At 45.3% G+C, this 19,906-nt stretch overlaps 5 protein-coding genes across 5 annotated transcripts; 1 reads left to right on the plus strand and 4 right to left on the minus strand.

Moving 5' to 3' along the window:
* Nucleotides 1–204: 204 nt before the first annotated feature.
* On the minus strand, nt 205–6,362 carry klhl2 (kelch-like family member 2). Its single transcript, XM_037260627.1, has 15 exons — nt 5,905–6,362; nt 5,144–5,263; nt 4,862–4,968; nt 4,666–4,787; nt 4,411–4,573; nt 4,172–4,281; nt 3,988–4,104; nt 3,520–3,669; nt 3,332–3,449; nt 3,030–3,227; nt 2,731–2,832; nt 2,435–2,563; nt 2,223–2,363; nt 1,910–2,053; nt 205–1,553 (listed from the first exon to the last, which is right to left on the minus strand). Exons 1-15 carry the CDS (start codon nt 5,970–5,972, stop codon nt 1,525–1,527), a joined length of 1,818 nt encoding a protein of 605 aa, XP_037116522.1. The 5' UTR covers nt 5,973–6,362; the 3' UTR covers nt 205–1,524.
* A 161-nt stretch (nt 6,363–6,523) lies between these two features.
* Nucleotides 6,524–8,403, minus strand: med28 (mediator complex subunit 28). The gene is made up of 4 exons (XM_037267203.1): nt 8,219–8,403; nt 7,980–8,046; nt 7,779–7,891; nt 6,524–7,647 (listed from the first exon to the last, which is right to left on the minus strand). The coding sequence occupies exons 1-4, from the start codon at nt 8,375–8,377 to the stop codon at nt 7,444–7,446; spliced, it is 543 nt and encodes a 180-aa protein (XP_037123098.1). The 5' UTR covers nt 8,378–8,403; the 3' UTR covers nt 6,524–7,443.
* A 223-nt stretch (nt 8,404–8,626) lies between these two features.
* Nucleotides 8,627–11,822, minus strand: lap3 (leucine aminopeptidase 3). Its single transcript, XM_037261759.1, has 12 exons — nt 11,607–11,822; nt 11,368–11,483; nt 10,970–11,024; nt 10,624–10,889; nt 10,389–10,553; nt 10,003–10,161; nt 9,815–9,939; nt 9,491–9,579; nt 9,303–9,405; nt 9,075–9,154; nt 8,896–9,008; nt 8,627–8,826 (listed from the first exon to the last, which is right to left on the minus strand). Exons 1-12 carry the CDS (start codon nt 11,700–11,702, stop codon nt 8,640–8,642), a joined length of 1,554 nt encoding a protein of 517 aa, XP_037117654.1. The 5' UTR covers nt 11,703–11,822; the 3' UTR covers nt 8,627–8,639.
* A 281-nt stretch (nt 11,823–12,103) lies between these two features.
* Nucleotides 12,104–13,706, minus strand: clrn2 (clarin 2). Its single transcript, XM_037266437.1, has 3 exons — nt 13,211–13,706; nt 12,858–13,037; nt 12,104–12,770 (listed from the first exon to the last, which is right to left on the minus strand). Exons 1-3 carry the CDS (start codon nt 13,461–13,463, stop codon nt 12,502–12,504), a joined length of 702 nt encoding a protein of 233 aa, XP_037122332.1. The 5' UTR covers nt 13,464–13,706; the 3' UTR covers nt 12,104–12,501.
* A 399-nt stretch (nt 13,707–14,105) lies between these two features.
* tapt1b (transmembrane anterior posterior transformation 1b) lies at nt 14,106–19,168 on the plus strand. The gene is made up of 14 exons (XM_037261023.1): nt 14,106–14,321; nt 14,642–14,772; nt 14,921–15,039; nt 15,300–15,462; nt 15,541–15,676; nt 15,832–15,929; nt 16,221–16,290; nt 16,390–16,470; nt 16,548–16,657; nt 17,087–17,146; nt 17,585–17,653; nt 17,739–17,815; nt 17,904–18,079; nt 18,182–19,168. Exons 1-14 carry the CDS (start codon nt 14,108–14,110, stop codon nt 18,445–18,447), a joined length of 1,770 nt encoding a protein of 589 aa, XP_037116918.1. The 5' UTR covers nt 14,106–14,107; the 3' UTR covers nt 18,448–19,168.
* Nucleotides 19,169–19,906: the final 738 nt, after the last annotated feature.

Below are 19,906 nucleotides of genomic sequence, written 5' to 3' on the forward strand. Positions count from 1 at the left end.
GCGGCGCTTTCATAAGGTCTTCATACGTGAGGAGGTTGCGTCTTACAAAATACGTATTGAACAGATGTGTTGAATTACATAAATCCTCCAAATTAAAAAACGTCAGAAGAAAAGGAAATATCGTATTCTTTGAAATAAAAAAAAATAAAAAATAAAAGGTTTTGTGTGGTGGCTTACAACAACTGGAGGGAACAAACAGCATCATCCATTTAAATAGTTTACTGATTTGGCAAAGTTTTTAAAAACAGATCACTGTATGTCATTTCACAGCTTTTTCCTTTTAAATACAAGAAGCATAAGATTTATTAATAATGCTCTACAAAACATGTAATGAGAAACATATTCAAAGGTATTAAGCCTACAACAACAGTCCTCGATATACAGTTGACGAAAAGAACGCAGCAAAAGCAGTCACTGAAACGGGAAAAGAGAGCAAGGGGGGGTCTGCTATGAGTTTGGTCACTTTCTGGAATTAGAGAAGATGCTCTAAAATCGGCACATTCATAATATGTTCATTTACTGGGCTAATCCGTAGGGATGTTAGGCTCGTGCAGTGGACAAACATGGCTGCCGGGCAACAGTAAAGCACGTGCGATCCTGAAAAATAATCAAGCTATATTTTTTGTCTATTTTAAGAAATGGGATAGTTTTGACACTTTCTGAAAAAAGCTGATTTTTAAAAATAAAATAGGGATCCTTACAAGAAAAATATGTAAGAAAAAAGTAGCAAAACAAACAAAAACCCGTCATTTTTGAAAAACGTTTTTTGAAGATAAAAAAAAAAAAGTTGACAGAGAAAAGAAAAGTGTAATTTTTCAAGAAAAAGTCCTATAGGGGGGTGTAAGTCAGATTTTCTGTCAGGTATGCCAAAAAAGTGCTCCTCTGTAGAAACAACCACAAACTATTTTGTTTCGTCACTATGCTCACAAAGGCATCGCGAAAAGGAAGGAGGACGCGGCCAACCGTTTAACATTCGGGCGCTCTTGAACGCTCTAAAAAAACACATCAGCAGCCACGCACAGTGCGTTCATGCAGTCGTCGACTGAGAAAAAGCACAACGTAAACGCATACACGCACACAAACGGGCTCACGAGCAACGGAGAACCTTTGAAGGCAAGCGCACCAATACGCACAGACGCTCCAGCAAGGAGAAGATTTTCCATAGTCCCACTTGAGGAGCAGCAGCCTCCCCTCTCGCAAATGTTAGCACTTTTAGTAGCTTCATGTCAGTAGTCATTTGGCAGCGGCGTCTGCCCCCATCCCCCGCCCCCGCCCGTTGGCCAGGCCACCGACCCGCCCTCGACGGGATTAAAACGCCGGTTCAAACCCTCCCTATGCTCACGTTAAGTGCAAAAAAAATCCTCACGTTTGTCAACGTCACCTTCGTCGTCGTGGCTTCCGTCTCGCAACTTGTCGACGTCAGTGACCAACGTGCAAATGTCGCGTGAGACGACGACAGATCCCACATGAGAATCCAGCAGGATGCAACTTCTGCTTCTAATCAGCGACGGGCGACTCCAGCAGTCATAAGGGCTTGTCGATCACAGTCACACCTGGGGATTCAAACCAATCACAAAAAAGTTGTACATTTATTTAGTACAGTGATTCTCTGTATATGTACTGCTAGTGGTACTTGGGCTCCCTCTTGCGGTAAACGAAGGAATCGCAGCCCAAATGCACTTCAGTTGTATTTTACTTTTGAATTCAACAAGTTCGTATTTAATTTTTAAAATCTGTAGTCTGTTGTAGACCTTTCGTTTACCTTCTATGTGCAATTTAGTTTTTTAATTAACATTTTGCTGACATTTTTCCCCCTAACTTTTGGACTGTTCATATTTGTTTTCTTGTATTTTGAGAAAAAAACTGTGGTGCCTCTTTGTTGTGTTTTTTTTTTTTGGGTCCAGCCCACCTGCATAACTGCGTCCCGTGCTCATGCAGCTTGGCAGCAACGTCCACTTGTCCGAGTTGGGGTTGTAGAACTCCACCGACGCCAGATTGCAGCTCCCGTCGTCGCCACCCACAACGTACAGCAGGTTGTTGACCGCACACACGCCTGAAACAAAGGCCGGGTCACGCGGCCGCTGCGTCAGACGCCATTTTGTCAGCGCTTTATGAAAAGTCGTTTGGGAACTGATTCTCTATTATCATTCATTACACCCAGTGACTAATCCACTCGGAAATTCAGCACGTTCCAATGACTTGCCGCCCAAGGCCAGCCTCACCTGCGTTACGACGACACATATTCATATCGGCCACCTGCCGCCAGCTGTTGGAGGCCGGGTCGAACACTTCGCAGCTCTTCCTTACCAAGGGGCCGTCATGGCCGCCCACGGCGTACAGCAAACCCTTCAGCACCCCCACGCCTGGCACAGGGAGGAAACGGAACTTTTAAATGACGAATCCCTGCACCACGGCTGGAAGGCGAAGACCCCACCTGCGCCGCTGCGTCGGGTGCCCATTTCGGCGATGTAACTCCACGTGTTACTTTTGGGGTTGTAGGCTTCCACCGTGCTCAGACATTGCCTGGTGGCGCCGTCGTAACCGCCGACAGCATACAGAATCCCTGACATACACACGGATAGAATTCAACAGGGTGTGCATTGTGATTTCTTGCTGCGGTTGGCCACAAGAGGGCAGTATGTTATTGAAACACAGAGATGACTGTCTCTTCTAAGCTAAACATAAAGCAAAAATGAATGAAGGAAAAATGATAAGCGAGTGAATACTTACCGTTAACAACACCCACTCCCACGCTGCTACGTCGTGTGCTCATGGGCAACACGTGGAACCATTCATCGGTCTTGGCGTTGTACGCCTCAACGGTGGACAGACCTGCAAAGTTGCACAGCAACAAGTCTGAGTAACAAAAAAAAAATTCCCCAAAAAATGTATAGTGACAGCTCTAAAATTAAGTTTCAAAAAAGGAAATCAGAAAGAAAAAAGCTCAAAACTAACAAAAAGAGTAAAAAAATGTATAAAAATTCATCTAAAGATAGAAAAGGGGGGGGTTACGTCACAAACAGCGGTACCTGTGCTTCCGTCAAAGCCTCCCACGGCGTACAAAAGTCCGTTGAGCACGGCGGCACCCAGTGTGGATCGGCGGTCTTGCATGCTGCTGACGCTGGTCCAGCGGTCCATCATGGGGTCGTAACAATCCACCGTACGCACACGCAGGGAACCGTTGAAGCCCCCCACGGCGTACACGCATGTTCCCACACACACCACGCCTAAAGGGAGAAAAAAAAAAAATTTAGGAACCATACTTTGGACTGAGTCGAATCGGGACTTTATCAGTAAGCTAATATTAGCATTAGCCTGTTAAGCTTCCTACCTGCTCTGCACCTGCGGGTGGGCAGCTCGGCTACCTGGTACCAGCGCTGCTCCTCAAAGTCGTAACATTCGACGCTGCGGATGGCTTTTGGCGCTTGGCCGCCGACCACCACCATCACCTGAACACGAGCGGCAGGTGACGCGAAGAAGTTTCCTTAACCCTAACGCAACGATTAAACAAGTTGATACCTTGGGGCAGCAGGCGGGGGTCCGCATGCGCGTGCGTGCCGTCTTCATGAGCGCTCGCTGGTCAGCGGGCAGCAGGTGGTACTTCATGGCCTCGATCAAGTAGTCCTTGCAGGCGCTGCTGTTCTTGATGAGCGCCTCCTCCTCCACACGCTGACATCATGAACAAGTGTCCAAACAGATGGTGGTATTTATTTTCAGAAATCGAGCATGGACGGTGATGCCGAGACCGGAACGCCCTCACATGAGGTCAGGGCGAGCCAGTTGCAGATACACATTTAGTCGTTTGTTGAGCGGGACTTAAAGTTAAACATACAACTTGTTAGCTTAGACTTGCTGTCAAAATATTAATAAAAAATAAATAAAAATAGCACACACATCCACAAAAAAAACGCCAAGTAGCATTTTTAGCAAGTTACGTTTCCAAGTTGTCATGCAAGTGTAAAAAGAAGCCAACTACTGGGGTGGTACCTGCACCAGATATTCTCTGGTGAGCAGGGGCAGGCGCACGTGCTCCATGAGGTGGGCCAAGTGCTCCTGGCGCACGTCTTTGTCATGGTTGACCCACGCGATGACCGATTCAAAGACCTGCGCGTTCACAACGACGATGTCAGGTGCGTTTCCGCGCCGTTGCACGGGCGTTGCTCGTGCGTACCTTCTCCTCGGTGGGAATGGTGAGCTTGTCGCTGGCGATGAGGCTGGAAACCTGCTCCATGCCCAGATTGAGGAACTCCTCGCTGCCCACCACCTCGCTGAAGTGTTGCTCTGAAACAAAAACCACAACCTTTCATTAAATGGTTTTTGTTTTTTTTAAATAAATAAAACACAGCCTCCACAAAGTGAGACCAAAATACAAAAAAAAACAAAAAACCTCCAGAAAGAAAGTGTAATGACCTGCGTAGCAATTGGCCTGGGTGAGCAGTTGCGAGCAGGCGTGCAGGTCGGCGAAGGCTCGTATGCCCAAGCAGTTGGACGGGTGCAGCTGAGAGCTCAGGAACTCGCAGCACGCCTTCTTCACCTCGTTCAGCTGCAGCAGACCCGCGGCCGGCAGCAGAGCCTGACGCACGCAATCCATTTCAAGACACAATCAACCGTGATATTCTTTTATTATTTTTAAATATGCTCTCTCATTTATATCGTGCGCGCTACCTGCACATTCTCCTCGGTGACTTGTATCTCGGCGGTGTAGATGTAATCCACCAGGAGTCCCAGAGTCCACCCATCCATCTCTTTGATTCTCACGCGCTTGGCTCGACTCTCGGCCATCTCGCCTGTCGCACGCAAACCGTTTTGTTTCCTCGTAGGGGAACGTCCGGGGTGAGGTGTCAAAGGAATAGGAGGGCACCTGTGAACATGGCGTGGAAGTACGGGCTGCCAGCAGCGAGCACCACGCGGTGAGCGGCGATCTCCACGTCCTCTGCTACGATGGTGACATCACACAACAAGCTCTGACTGTGAAAGACAGAAAGACTGACCATTTAAAGTGGCTACGATGAACCTCAAAAAAGTTTAGGTGGTCGAGTAAGCTCGAAACATATTTTGAAAAATTGACATTGCTGTTGGAAAGATGAAATGTTTCCTCCTTTCTCTGTCAGCCAAATGCAAATGTGGTCTTATTAATTATTACCTGCGCAGCTCGTTCATGACTTTGAAGGCCTTCCTCATGTGTCGAGGGTTCAACGTGACCGCACCTTGTCTCTCCACGCCGTCCTCTTTGTCCAAAGCGTGTGGACAAAGCCTTGTGCACCTGTGGCAAAACAGAAAGTTAAAAGAAAAAAACATTTTTGTTTATCTCAATAGTTTTACTCACCACAGTGTTATCAAGAGAAATGTTACTTATTTAATTGTAAATGGTTGATTTGCATATTGGGAAAAGCTCTACAGTACATGAAACAAAATCATTGATGGCAGATTTTTTCTTTTATTAGTACATGCCGCGGGTTGCTTAAAAATGTCTGGTGGCCCACCAGCCATATGTTGGATACCAGGGCTATTGCACATTATTAACAGGAAATGCTGTACTCCAAGTCCGTGGAGATACTGCTAAAATGGAAGTAGAAATCGAAAATAGGAATCTATAATCTTACTGAAGAAAACTATAGACTGCTAGCACTAATTAAAAGGCTTGAGAAAGCACTCGTGTCATTGTGTTGACTTCAATTAAATCACGTGGCACACCCACGCAACCACAAAAAGAAAAACATAATAAATTGAAACTATTCCGACAAAAGCATACTAATGCAGGTTTTCAACCACCATCACCACCTCCCCCATCCCTCCTCACACAGCGCCTGTCTTAATGCGGCACCATCCGTCACACTACGAAACGTCAACACACACGCGCGCGCTCACATTCTTATTTATTCCTTCAATTCCACTTCTACTCACAGTGGATGCGTGTCCATGGTTCCGCTTGTATTCAACGGCAGCACACTTGGCCCAGCAGCATGCACCATTCCATATCCGCGCGGTGTTTTCGTTCTCCTGGTCGGTCGCGCGGCGGGTGTGGTGGCGTTGGGGTGGGTGGGGAGGTGGGGTGCTATAGCTACACCGGAGCCCGACCGCGATGACTCCGAGCGGACGTAGATGCCGAGGCGAACCGGCAAGCTTGGGGAACAAGACGGAGCTAGCTGGTACCCACTTGATAAGCTAATTACTTGGGAAAAGGGAAGTGACAGGAAGGCTAAATGGGAAGTTTTTCAATGCTCTCCCCGTGTGACTCTCCTCGTTGCTGGATGTTGTGTGAGAGAAGACGGGCGAAATTACATGTTTTTTCCCCCTCCATTCTCCTTGCTGCTTGCTTGAGACGCACAAACAAGGAGACGTGAAAGAGGGTCTTCGATGTCAAAAAGGAGTCGCCAAAGAAATCACAGCGCCACCCAGAGGTGGAGGACCCGTGCGGCTGGAGAGCAACGTAATTGTCATTCCAGGCAAACCTGTGCCCATTTAATGCAACGCCAAAACAAACGTACATAAAAATAAATTAGAATACTCAGACAAAAAAATGAAAACAAAATTTACGGAGCTTTTATTCAGTGATAAGTTAATATATGAGTGAAAAAAACTGCAGTTTTTGACCTGGAAAATGGATAGTGGGCAAAAATAATCACAATACTGTACTATGAATACAAAGAGTTTTTCATCCACTAGCAAAAAAAATTCACACAAATGTTCCATGACACATTATAATGACTAAAAGGGAGATATATCAAGTCAAACAGTTGGACTTATCCTCTCATCCATCTGTGATTGCAAACTGAGACAGACGATAGCTGTGAAGACGGCCAGTACAAGTCTGTCATGGTGTGAAGTCACCCAACATATCTGAGGCGGCATGATGTCAGAAAAAAATAAAAATAAGAAAACACGCAGATGCTATCAGTGTCAGCATGAGCTCATTCAGGCACGGGAGACGTGAAGCACACTGAAGATACTCGCCTTTGATTCTTAATCGTTAATACATGTACATATTGATAGTGAAAATAATGAAGTTGCAATAATATTTTGGGAGGGAAAGAATCTAATGAGAAAAAAATTGCAATTATAGGAGTTTTTTTTTTTTTTACACAATTCTCTTCTATCTACAGCTAAAGTGGTGTTGCATCATGATTTAACTGGCTACTACTTTTTTGTTTGTTTTTAAACAATCCACACTATTGTAGCTCAATCTTTCAGCTCTAATGGGTCTCCACTTGGCCTTAATGCAACCAAAAACATAAGCTTCCAAAAGTCAAACAGCACTGAAGATTTGAGCTGGTCCACGCACATCTCCACACTGTGTTCCTTCCTCAAATGTACAACCAACAGCGATCACCTTGTATGATTTGTCCTTGGCAGAGGTAATAACGCATACTGCGAATTTCCAGTTCTGTGTACTTTCTCAAGTTTGATTTAACTTGTGCGAGTAATCCACAAGACTCCATCCCATTAGTTTGGCTTTAAAGGTGCGGGAGGCAAGCTGGCTGAGGCCTGCTCCAGGAAGGCCAGGGGTCCAGGCGGCGGTAGGTCACTGGGCTTGCGATGCTGCACGCTGACGTCTTCCAGCACTTGCTGCCAGTGGTGCAGCTTGGACAAGTGCTTCTGCACCAGCATCTCCTTTCTCTGGAGTTCATTGCGCAACTCAGACACATCCTGGAAGACAAAGTCAGAGTGTGTATGTTTTAATTCCAGCAGCCTAAAACATGCAATTAATCTAGGCTGATAACATGCTTGTATTTTTTATTTTATGTTCTAGTGTTAATATATTAATTATAATTCAGTACCTCTTTGACCACCTGCTCAGGTTTCTGCACTGAGAGCTGAAGCCTCTTCTGCAAGAAGAAGCACTCCGTCTGCCGGGCCACGTCCAGGAACTTTTGGATGCACTGGTCCACGCCTGGAACAACCAGAAACTAATAGTTTGAATTATCTAATAATCAGAGACGTGAGATTAATGTTTCAAATAAAGAAAAGTGTTCACCAACCGGTTCGGATCTCCTCCTGGTCAGTTCCGTTCACGTAGTCTTGGCTTACCAACGATGCGAAACAGGCCTGAGGAATGAAGAAATTGATTAAATTTTTATATTATTTTGCAGTAAATAAAACTCATTTCACTCACTTAAAAAGAAACAGTAAGTTAGGCTAAAGACACGAGCGACAGCTATGCTAAAACCCGTTAGCACTCCAGGCTATCTTCTTTTCTTTGTTTAAATAAGAGTCTCACCTCGAACGAAGCTTCCAGTTCGTCCACCAGCGTGTTGCTTCCTTGGCTCCGGTTCCCCGGAACGGGAAAACCGGGCTGGCCTGGGCCACCGACGCCGGGTATGGGATGCGCGCTTGGCGGCTGCTGTCCGGGGAACATTCCGCTCATGGACGACGACATTGCCGAGACAGATTGTGACTGACTTCCGGATTCGGCACGCGCATGCGTGAACGCGCCTCTTGAGCCGCCACCTTTGTGGGGTCAACGTTCCCTCAGACTCAAGAGGAAAAGCATTGAAATCATAAATGTTATATTGTTTCGTATTACTTTGAGTATTAAATGTTGCCAACTCTACATCCATTGCAGCCTGGCTGTCCTGGAAGGTGGATCAAGGTTTATCATTTTTAGTACTGAAGGAACCACTGCAACTTTACAAATTTGCTCATTTATTGTGTGCCAACGCGGCTGCAAACTCAACCAGGGTACGTGTGGGCCTTCCCGACATGCCCTTCTTCAAGTACGGGATTTCATCCTTATTGCTCATCACTCCTGCGATGTCCAGATGAGCCCAGTGCGGCGACGTGACAAATTCTCTCAGGAAGGCCGCTGCCGTGCACGCACCGCCCGACCTACCAGGAACCAAATCGGAGGCCGTTGGAGAATGTAAGGCTTCCTACTTTTCTGTTTCTGCTACGTACCTGCTGTATTTGCCGATGTTGTTGAGGTCGGCCAGCTGGCTGTCCGTCACCTGTCTGGTGTAATGCTGGAACAAAGGCATCCGCCACACTCGGTCGCCTGTCACGATACTGGCCTACACAGACGACACACACTTTTGTCAACATCTAACTTTGAAAATATGCATCTGTGTGTGTGAGACCTTGTGCATTTGCTCCCATAACCAATCCGAGTTGGTGAAGACTCCCGTCGCCGCCGAGCCCAGCGCGACGTCCATGGCGCCTGAAAAAACACAGTTGTACTGTATGTGGGGGATTTAAAAATCGGCGTGTACCAGCAGGACCGTAAACAAATATTAAATATTAACCTAAATTGGTGTTTTGATGAATGAGTTTTGAAGGTGATGGTGTTGGAACCCCTAAAATCTCACCTGTTAGCGTAGCAACATTAACAACAGCCCTGGGGTTGAAGGTATGTGCGTAACAGAGCGCGTCGGCGAGGACGAGCCGGCCTTCTGCATCGGTGTTGTCCACCTGTGCGTACAGAGACACGTGCAAGCCTTTCACAATGAATATTTACTCGACGTTTCAATGACATTGTTCCAAAATATCCACCGACCTGAATGGTTTTCCCATTCTTTGCCGTTACGACATCACCTGGTTTGGTCGCCTTGCCGCTAGGCATGTTCTCGCACAGCGGAGTTAAGCCTGGTGGAGGAACACATAAAAAAAAAAAAAAAGGTTGTAAACTACGAAAGGGGCCTAATTATGGGAAAATTCCTGCATGTAATTGTAACATTAGACAACTAACTCTGTCCAGTTTTTTAATAAAAGGATAAAAATTGAAACATGTTTTTCAATCTGCTAAAATCATTGTCATGATAATAACAGAGTGATTTCAACCAGAGTATGTGCCATATATGAGAAAGAGAGCTCAGCTCACCGATGACGTTGACGGGCAGCTTGAGGGCCGCTGCCGTTACGACCGCGGCGCACACGGTGGCGGCTCCGCCCATGTCGGCTCGCATCATATCCATGGAAGCGGAAGGCTTCAGAGAAATGCCGCCGCTACAGAGAAGATAAATCATACGTTAACGTACGAGTTGTCAGGGTGCGTTTGTGGCAGCCTACCTGTCGAAGGTGATGCCCTTGCCCACCAGAAGGAGCGGGGCCTGGGCACTGTCGGGTGAGCCCTGGTAGTGCAGCTCCAGGAAGACCGGGGGCTCCTCGGAGCCTTTGGACACACTGAGAAACGCGCCCATCCCTTGCTCCTCGATCCACTCCTGAGATCTGAGGAAAGAAAAAAGTCCAGTTGACAAAATCCACATCTACACCGCAACTCAACCAGTGACACTTCAGTAAGAATGTATAATCTTGTTGCACGGGTGAGAATTTATTTTGTTGTCACTAATCTCTAACAAATACTGTATTTGAAAATGACTTAGTTACCTTTACGCATCAGCTCAAATTAATCATGTATACAAACTAATCACAATAATGAGTAATAAATATTGTACCGCTTATGGACTACGACCCGGTCGCCATATTGCGCCAGCCGCTCTTCAATGGTCTTGGCAAACACGGTGGGAGTGATGTGATTGGCTGGGGCTTCCATGAGGAGGCGGGCTAGGTTTTGGCCTTCGGCGTACAGCACTCCTTTCTCCCATGCTGCCACATCAGAACTAAACGCAACCACAGATGAATTCCATACGTTGAGATGGATATATGAATAAACGACACTCCTGGTCGTACCTGGCATGAGGCTGCACAATCACTTTGGGCTTTTTCTTCGATTTCAGCTGGTCGTAATGAAACAGGCCCAGTAAGGCGCCCTCTGCTGCCGCCTGAGGGTCACCGCAGCCATCCACCTCCACATGGCTCACGTCCAGGTCCTGGAGAACCCTGCAGCCGGCTGCCACAGCCGTGCGGATGTTCTCCTTGGCGGAGTCCCAGTTTTCTGCTTGGCACACGCCGGCCGTGACATCATCTAGACCGACCACGGCAACACACGGGAAGTCCTGGACGACAGACAACAAGTGATCACTCTGGTTATGAACTTTTTTTTTTTTTTTTTTTCTACAGATGATTAATTGCCCACCTTGTGGACTCCATAGAATACTCTGCTTTTTCCTTTCTTGAGCGACGGTCCAGAACTGCAAAGAAATAATGTGCAATTGTTTTCTTCACATTGAAGCAAGGAGTCCAAGGGGAAATTTAAATCAGAATACTTCGACAGCACAAGAATGGAGGACATATAATCACGTTTGAGCCCGTATCGTAAAGTTTAATAAATCAGACGGCACAACAATCTGTTTTAAGTCTTTTCTTCCCCTCAACCAGTAAAATCCAGAAAGAAAAAGAAATGTTCCGTTAATATAAGGATAAAACATTTTTTGTATCACTTTCAATATGAAGAGAAAGTATGACGCGGCAGTGTTATACATGACTGTACGTAATAATGTGAGTAATTATGAACGTTAGTGTAGAGAAACTTACATTTTCAGTAATTCGGACAATTTTCCAGAAACTTGGCGGTCAAAACCTGCTGCTGCCTCAGTCAAATGATGGCTGCCTTCCTCTTCCTTCTTCTCAAAAACTCCCAGGACCAAACCCTGCGGAGGGCAAAAAACACATTTGAATTCATCTTAGCTGATATTTTTGGAAAGAGGCGACACGGGCAGAAAAAATGAAGAGTTTTTGAAATGTTGAATTTTGTCTGGACTCTTGTCACTCACTTTTCTTTCCATCTTAAGACTTTTCGAGGCACAAAATGTCCGACAGCATGTGCTCCGTGAGAGTGGCAGCACGGCAGCTCTCCTCATAAGGAACATATTCGATATCTCGGGATCATGTGTGGGGACAAAGTACAAAATGACAACAGTACGCGGCGTTAAAGGTCGCTCTCATAAGCTGGAAGGCGATCCGCGCGGAAGAGGTCGCTTAACGTGACGTCATCAACGAGCGACTGATAAAGTGATACAAAAAATAAAAGCCTACGTAATAACAATTTCAATTAAATATGTTTCTAAATGGTTTGTCTATCCAGTTGTTTGGATAAAACTATATCACAAATTAAAACATGAATTTTAATGAAAGATTTTATTTGTGTGCGTCCAAATTTTTATTGGTATAAATGTTCTCTTAAGTCAGGATAAAACAGATGTACCACGCAGACTAACCAATTTAATAATAATAATAATAATAATAATAATAATAATAATAATAATAATAATAATAATAATAATAATAATAATAATAATAATAAAAGGTTACAAGTATATTTTGAACAGTTTCAGCAGCTACTTAAGATACAAAATATGCTTCCTTAGCAAAACACTAAGATTCTTACAACAATAAAAAATTGACACATTTCTTTTAGCTAATACACAGAGGCCACGAACAACATGCATAAAGAGATTTTTTAAAAAGTGTTTTCTGTTATTTTCTGTGCTCTCGCCTGGAACTATGTCATTATGGGCATTAATATTGGCCATTTGGCTCACATTGTCGTCCTCAGATCATGAATGTGAGCCTTTCACAATGAACTAGCAGGAAATCTGATCCGATTCTCATCTAACATCTTGTCTACTTGGCAAGTTTCAATCACTGGCACCATCTTTACTTTAACTGTCAGTAGAGCAAATCCAGCGAGGAGATGGTGGGCTGCTCTGGCACCTTGACCTCTGCTTTGGGCAGCTTGACCCGACTCAGGGCGACCACCCCGCACACTGTCAGATGAGTTCCCACGCTGGCCACGCTCAACCAGAAAGACCAGTCAAGCTCGTCGTTCAGGACGACCAACGTGAAGAGGTTTTCCCGGTAGTTGACCACGCGCTCTGTGAGGCGGTGGTGCCTCATGGCTGCCAGGAAGCAGAGTGCGGCCAGGGAACCGAACACAGCTGGAGGCACAACAGCGGTAAATGTTTTAGGGTGAACTGAACAATTTTGAAAAAGAATTCAATTTGCTCAATTTGTTCATCACGTACCGGCAATTATATTCCACAGGTAGAGTCCCTTGTGACCCTTGATGCTCTGGTAGGGGACCTTCCGTGCATTGTAGATGCTGAAGGACAGACTGACCAGCGCGAAGAACACGGCTGCCAGCAGGAAGAGGATGACCATCATGTGAAGGCCGCCGTTCAATGTGCGCACCAGCTTTGGAAAAACTGCAGGACACACACATGGGTTGAGGTGTACGGGTTATAGGTCACAATGTTGGAAACTGCTTTGGAATAAAAGAAACGGTGGTTGAAAGTTTGACTCGTTTTTGTTTTACTCGTGAAATTAGACTCCAGACTTGGCCATGCATGCAACCTTGCTGGAAAGATTTTTAGCCTACTGTGGATTTTGGAGCGCCTGGTCCCGAGCCCGCACTTCTTGGTCTTGCCTCCGCGGAACAGACCGTAGTAGACGTCCCCGGTGAACAGCTCCAGCTCCGGGTGGGACGCGTTGACGATGTCGACGCCGGTTTTGCACAAGATGCGCCCGGTGACCCAGCGCTCTGTGGACAGGGCCACCAGCAGGAGAGCCACGGATCCGACGCACAGCACCGAGGCCGCCGAGAAGCTTATCCGTTTCCACAGCGAAGGCATCCTACGACGACCAGCCCTGCGTGTTGTCCCGGGAGAGGGATCACCGCGCCGGGCAGCGACCGCAGCCGAGCGCCGCCGGCCACCTCCTGCATTAGTTTATCCGACTGGCTGAATTAGAAGAAGGAATAGTTGTCATAAAATGAAAGACGTTGGCACGCTCGTAACTAGGGAGGGAGAAACCGAATCTATGGCGGTCAAAAGGATCCCTTACCGGAGGGAAACTCTATCCTACTTGCGCCACGCTGCTCTTTATGCAAGGCAATGAACAGCAAATTGCCTCTGGGAGGCATTTAATTGGTGACCTTTAGGCACGATACAAATATAAAACCCATACACGCTTGGGTAATTGTGTTCACACGAATCCCAAAGGTTACAAGTGCATTGCACCCCTATATGGACGTAGATTGGGGTTTTTCAATATTTAAGGTTTTTATTTTCAGATACAAGTCGAAAAATTGCTAGTAATCACCGATGGCTAGAAACATTCGATGGTAAGGAATTTCTAAATAATTGACGATATTTTATTTTTCCATACTCAGATTTGTTGTTCCATACAAATTTTTTATTTTTTTTTAAAAAGTACTAAACTACTGTGGGCGAGCACAAAGCGTCGTTGTGTGCGTGATGCCGTCATAGCGTTACGCATGACGTCAGTCGACCAGGCAGCGCGCAGTGTCGCTGTGAAGATGGCGGACTCGCAGTCGACGGGTCTGGCGGACGATCCCGAAAACGAGGACAGGGAGAGCGCCGGGAGAACGTTGAGGACTGGTAGGGCCAAGTGGAAGGACGGTGGCACGGATGGCTTGCGGTTTACTGACAAAAATGTCACCGGGAAGGAAAAGAAACTCAATCTGTCAGGTGGGAAAGCTCGTCCGGCTGGGGGCTACGAGGCATAGCCCCTCAGTTTGACAGCAATGGCAAGCCGCTGAGGGGTATCCGAGGGGAACGTCGACGTTAGTGGACGCTAATCGCTCTTAGAGACGTAGACCTCATTTTAATACCGTGATTTTATCATCCCGTTAAATTAAACAGTAGTTCCGATATCATGCGAGCAGACTCATAACAACATGGCACATTGATACTGGACTCTTTATTGTTTGTCCAGTGCGCTAACTTGTTGTGCAAATTTCAAAATGTTGTCATTAATTTGACTCCATGCTGCATGTATGTTTGTGCAGATCTGTCCCTGATCAGGTTTGTAACCACTGAGCTCACCAGGGGCTACTTCCTGGAGCACAACGAGGCCAAGTACACTGAGCGCAGGGAGAAGGTCTACACCTGTCTCCGCATCCCCAAGGAGCTGGAGAAGGTGAGCCAAAACATTATATTGTATAATTTGAAATACAAGATGCTATGCTAACTGCTAGCTTTTGTAATAATAACTACATGAATCACAAGAGTCCTTGGCTCGGCCCAACTCAGTGTTGACCGCACACGTCTTTTTTTTTTTGGTTTAGTTGATGACATTTGGCTTCTTCCTCTGCCTGGATGCCTTTCTCTACATCTTCACGCTGTTGCCCCTCAGAGTGCTGCTGGCACTCCTGCAGTTTCTCACACTGCCGTGCTGTGGTCTTGGGTAAGGGGGAAAAAAAAAATCATCAATGCAATATATATATCAATATAGTCTAAAAAACGTGATATGAGGAGGATATGGTAAAAGGTAATTCAACATAAAAGTTTATAGTAGGTCCTCAATCAATTTTCTCCAAATGCTTTTGGAATCAAATCTCCAAATACACTTTACGTTAATCGTGCCTACGTCATCAGCTGAACCTTGGAGTGTATTATTATTCGTTGCCTATAGAGGGCAGTAGATAAGTTGGTCTCATGCTATAGCGGCGGACGCCTCCTCCAGCCGGCCCAGGTGTGCGATGTCCTGAAAGGCTTCATCATGGTGCTGTGTTACTCCATGATGAGCTACGTCGACTACGCCATGATGTACCACCTCATTCGAGGCCAGTCTGTCATCAAGCTCTACATCATCTACAACATGCTGGAGGTACTCCCAGAAAGACGAGGATCATCGTCACGGCGGCGCCTAGCCTCATCATCTCCGTCCTGCTCCGTTTTTGTGCAGGTGGCCGACCGCCTCTTCTCATCATTCGGCCAGGACATTCTGGATGCGCTGTACTGGACGGCCACGGAGCCCAAAGAGAAGAAGCGGGCGCATATAGGCGTCATCCCGCACTTCCTCATGGCTGTGCTCTACGTCTGTATCCTTTGCTATTTGTCTCCCTGGCTGTCGGCCCAAAAAATTAGAAACAAAATATCAATTTGTGATCTAGTGATAGGATCGGGACATCCTTTTTATTTGCGTGTTCTCTATTAGCTTCTCGTTTTATTTTCTCCTTAATTTGATTGATGTCAGTTCTGCACGCAATCCTCATTATGGTCCAGGCTACGACGCTCAACGTCGCCTTCAACTCCCATAACAAATCGCTCCTGACCATCATGATGTCCAATAATGTGAGTAGTACCGCTCATCACATTAGCTTAGTTTTTTTTTTTGTTTTTTTTAGAATGGATTTGAACTGAAACAAAGTGCATGTTCATTTTTAAATGGTTACGGACTTAGTTCATTTCGTGCTAGACAATTAAAAAAAATAAAAAACAATTGTAGTGCGATTCTTTGGCTGGATGAAATTAAAGTCACCTTAAAATCAGACAAACTGACCACCAGTACAAAGTAAAAAAAAACTAAAAAAAACACCTAATGTTGTTAACAGTGGGTGTGAAGTTCTTTTTGTCTTCTTGCAGTTTGTGGAAATCAAAGGAAGCGTTTTCAAGAAATTCGAGAAGAACAACCTGTTCCAGATGTCAAACAGCGGTAAGTGAATCCCACGATGAAGCCAAAAGGTCAATTGGAGGAGGCGCACGTCTGTCTACGCAGGGATTCATTTTCTTTTGTATTGTATGTTGCCCTCAGACATAAAAGAGAGGTTCACCAACTACATCCTCCTACTCATCGTCTGTCTGAGGAACATGGAGCAGTTCTCCTGGAATCCCGGTAAGCATGTCCATAAAGTCGCATTGCGCAATTTTGGACAACCTGTCAAAACAGCCAAGCTGTTGTTTTCCTTTCAGATCACCTGTGGGTGCTGTTTCCCGACGTGGCCATGGTGATTGCCTCAGAGATGGCGGTGGACGTGGTCAAGCACGCCTTCATCACCAAATTCAACGACATCAGCGCCGACGTGAGTGCCAAGAAGCTGACACTCGGGATGGTCCATTATTCCATGTTGTCATCACCTGAGTGGTTCTTTCTGCATCATTGATGGTTTGCTGCACAGTTATGCAATGGGACCCACTGACACAGGAAGGGATTAGCCACCTTATCTTCCACGCTGTCAAAGCTAATCACTAAAATCTCGCTCACGATAAAACCTGGAGTCCATCTTTCACAATCGACACATTCTCGGTTACTCCAGCTAATATGAAGCTGCCGGGATTCAAACCCAGAACCTCTCGATTGTGAGACAGATAAGCTAACCACAGATACCCACCGGGCTGTGACGCTAATGCTAAATTCACGTACGACGTACTAAGCACACCAAAATGTGTCCTTTTTTTATTTTGATGGCGATTGTATCACTGTTGTCATTATGCCTATATCGGCGTCACAGGTTTACGGGGAGTACCGAGCCAGTCTCGCCTTCGACCTGGTCAGCAGTCGACAGAAAAACGTGAGATGTTACAGTAAATTGTGTGTGCATGTGTGTTTTTTAAATGAAGTCAATTTCAAGTAATAATTTGTGTTTACCGTCATATGAACACGTCTTTGCCGTGCACTCTTAAAGCTACCGGGTCAAAGCCAACCCAAACATTTATACAAGGGCTGCTAAAAAAAAAAAAAAAATATGAATCATAGTTTTTTTAGTAATAATTGAAATCACAAATAATAAGACTTGTTTTTTTGAAACCACAAAATCTGTAATATTAATTATTTTAAAAATAAGGATAAACTTAGAGCCTTGCATATTAATAATTATTTTTTTACGATTATTCCAATGTTGCAATTATGAATATTCATTAGGATTTATTACGTAAAAATTGTAACTGTAATTAATTCATACCCAGCGGCATCACAATTTTGATCCAGCATCTCTATTTGTATTTGACAGGCTTATACAGACTACAGTGATTCTGTGTCCAGGAGAATGGGCTTCATTCCGCTTCCTCTAGCACTTCTGGTCAGTAGCCTCACACATAAAAGTTTATTTCTTGTATTTATCCATTGTATAGTGTAAATTTTATTGCACACATTTCTTCACCCAGCTGATCCGCGTGGTCAGCAGCTCAGTGAAGATCCAGGGCTCGCTCTCCTTCATGTGTGTGCTGCTTTTCTATTTTGGGTAAATGTCCGCCTTGGTGCTCTTATTATTATTATTTTGTATTCTAACAATGGCACATTCAACCCGTGCATTATTTGTTTGCGAGCAGGCTGATCACTCTGAAGGTGCTCAACAGCATCGTCCTGCTGGGGACGTCGTGCGCCTTCGTCAAAGACGCAAATATGGAGGAGAAACTTTTCGAACCGCCGCCATCGGCCGTCTCCAGCCGCGTCAACTCGCGGGCTCACCGCGCCAAGCCACCTCACACCGCCTCGCCGCAGCAAGGTACCATCAACGACATTTAATAGGAGCTAATACGTACAATTTAGCCGTCTCGGTTTCAACCAGCACAGACATCGTTCCTAAAACCCGCAATTGTTCCCACAGAACCAACGACGGACAAATCCGGAATACCCCTGGCGTCAGTCAGCCCGCAGCCGGCCTACGTGGCAGAGAGCACCGCCCTCCCCGCTGCCGCCATCCCCAAGAGCGACTCCGACGTCTTCCTCACCACCCCCGACGAGGAGGACGACCTCATCAAGATCATCAACACGGACACGGGCCTGGACGAGGAGGTGTTGGCTCCTCGGACCCCCAAGAAAGACTTACTGGAAATCGATCGCTTCACCATCTGTGGCAACCGCATCGACTGAACTCCGGAACGGAGGCGGCGACCGATCAGTATTTATTAATTTATTACAGACACAAACCAGCAGAGGCTTTAAGCTGTTATCACCTGCCGGCCCGGCGCAAGGAGCCCACCGGGGCTCGCCGGACCCGCTGCCGGTTGCTGCGCGACCTGCTTAAGACAGCGTAGAGACAGAAGTCCCGGAATCCAGAGATGTGAATTTGTTGCTGTCAAGGTTACAGCTGCACTGTGTGTGTGTGTTTTTTTTTTTAAAAAAGCACAATCCACAGTTGGCCATTGTTTTAAGAAAGAACTGATTTTATCATTTTTTTAAAAACTTTTTTTATTTCTAGTGAACAAATTTGATGTTTTTACTGAAGTGGCAGGCTTGTTTTAACAAACTGGAATCCTGATGCCATTTTTTTAAACATTTTACTGAGTCATTAGCCCAAAAAGCTAGCAGTTGTTCTGCCTGGGGGGTAGATAGTATCATTATTTTTAAGGGTACAGTAATCATTTGCGGAGGATAGTGACTGAGCCCTATCCAAGGGTGTGTACACTTTTTATACCAACTGTACCGAAATGCATCAATCTCATCTTTTACTTGCTGCCTCTTTGATAATTTAACTAAATGAACAAAGTTACTGATAGCTTCTTGATTTGCTTCTTGCTCAGTCATTGTGTGTGAATGTGTGCGCGTGAGATATATTCTGAACACAAGAATAAAAAATCTGTTTTAGAATGTTTTTGGTGTTACATCTTAATACACTTCACCCAGTCAGCGCAATCATGTACGTAACATGTTTAGTATTGTAGTTGCATTTTAAAGTAGTGTACAACTGCACTGCATTAAAGTTACAGCTGTTCAAAATGGTGGACAAACAAATGGTTTGAAACCACTAACTTTGATGCAGCGCAATAGATAATTGTTGTCAAACATGAACAAATCATTTAGGAATAGTATACAGAGAAATTCATATGTAAGAAATGGGCCAGTTTATAATAATAATAATTATTATTATTATTATACAATTGCAGTGGCTAGCCACTAATGAAATGACGGCACACAGTTGTCTACTTTTGCTGTACTGTATTCATGTTAGTGTTTTTGCCAAATATAAATATTGTGCATTCTCATTAAAATTCAATTTCATCCATATTTCCATGTTTTCTGGAATTAAACTGCATCGGAATTCGATCGGGTGTACCTAATGATATGTCCCTATGCCAAAAAGATAATGGCGTTGGCGCGGTGTTGGGAGACGCGGGTAACTCAAGGAACCGTCAACAAATAAAACGAAATGTCGCAAAACGGCTATCGCTCTCTTTGCCGTGCATACCTCAAATTAATCAGTAACAGGCTTTTTGATAATAAATGAACATATTTGCAATATATTTGTGTTATTTCTGCTTTTGTTCTATTTTTACGAAGCATTATTTGTGTGCGTTACTTTGGTGACGTTCCCTGGTCTGTGTAAAGCGGG

This window comes from Syngnathus acus, chromosome 1 (assembly GCF_901709675.1).
Source record: "Syngnathus acus chromosome 1, fSynAcu1.2, whole genome shotgun sequence".
NCBI classification, from domain to species: domain Eukaryota; kingdom Metazoa; phylum Chordata; class Actinopteri; order Syngnathiformes; family Syngnathidae; genus Syngnathus; species Syngnathus acus.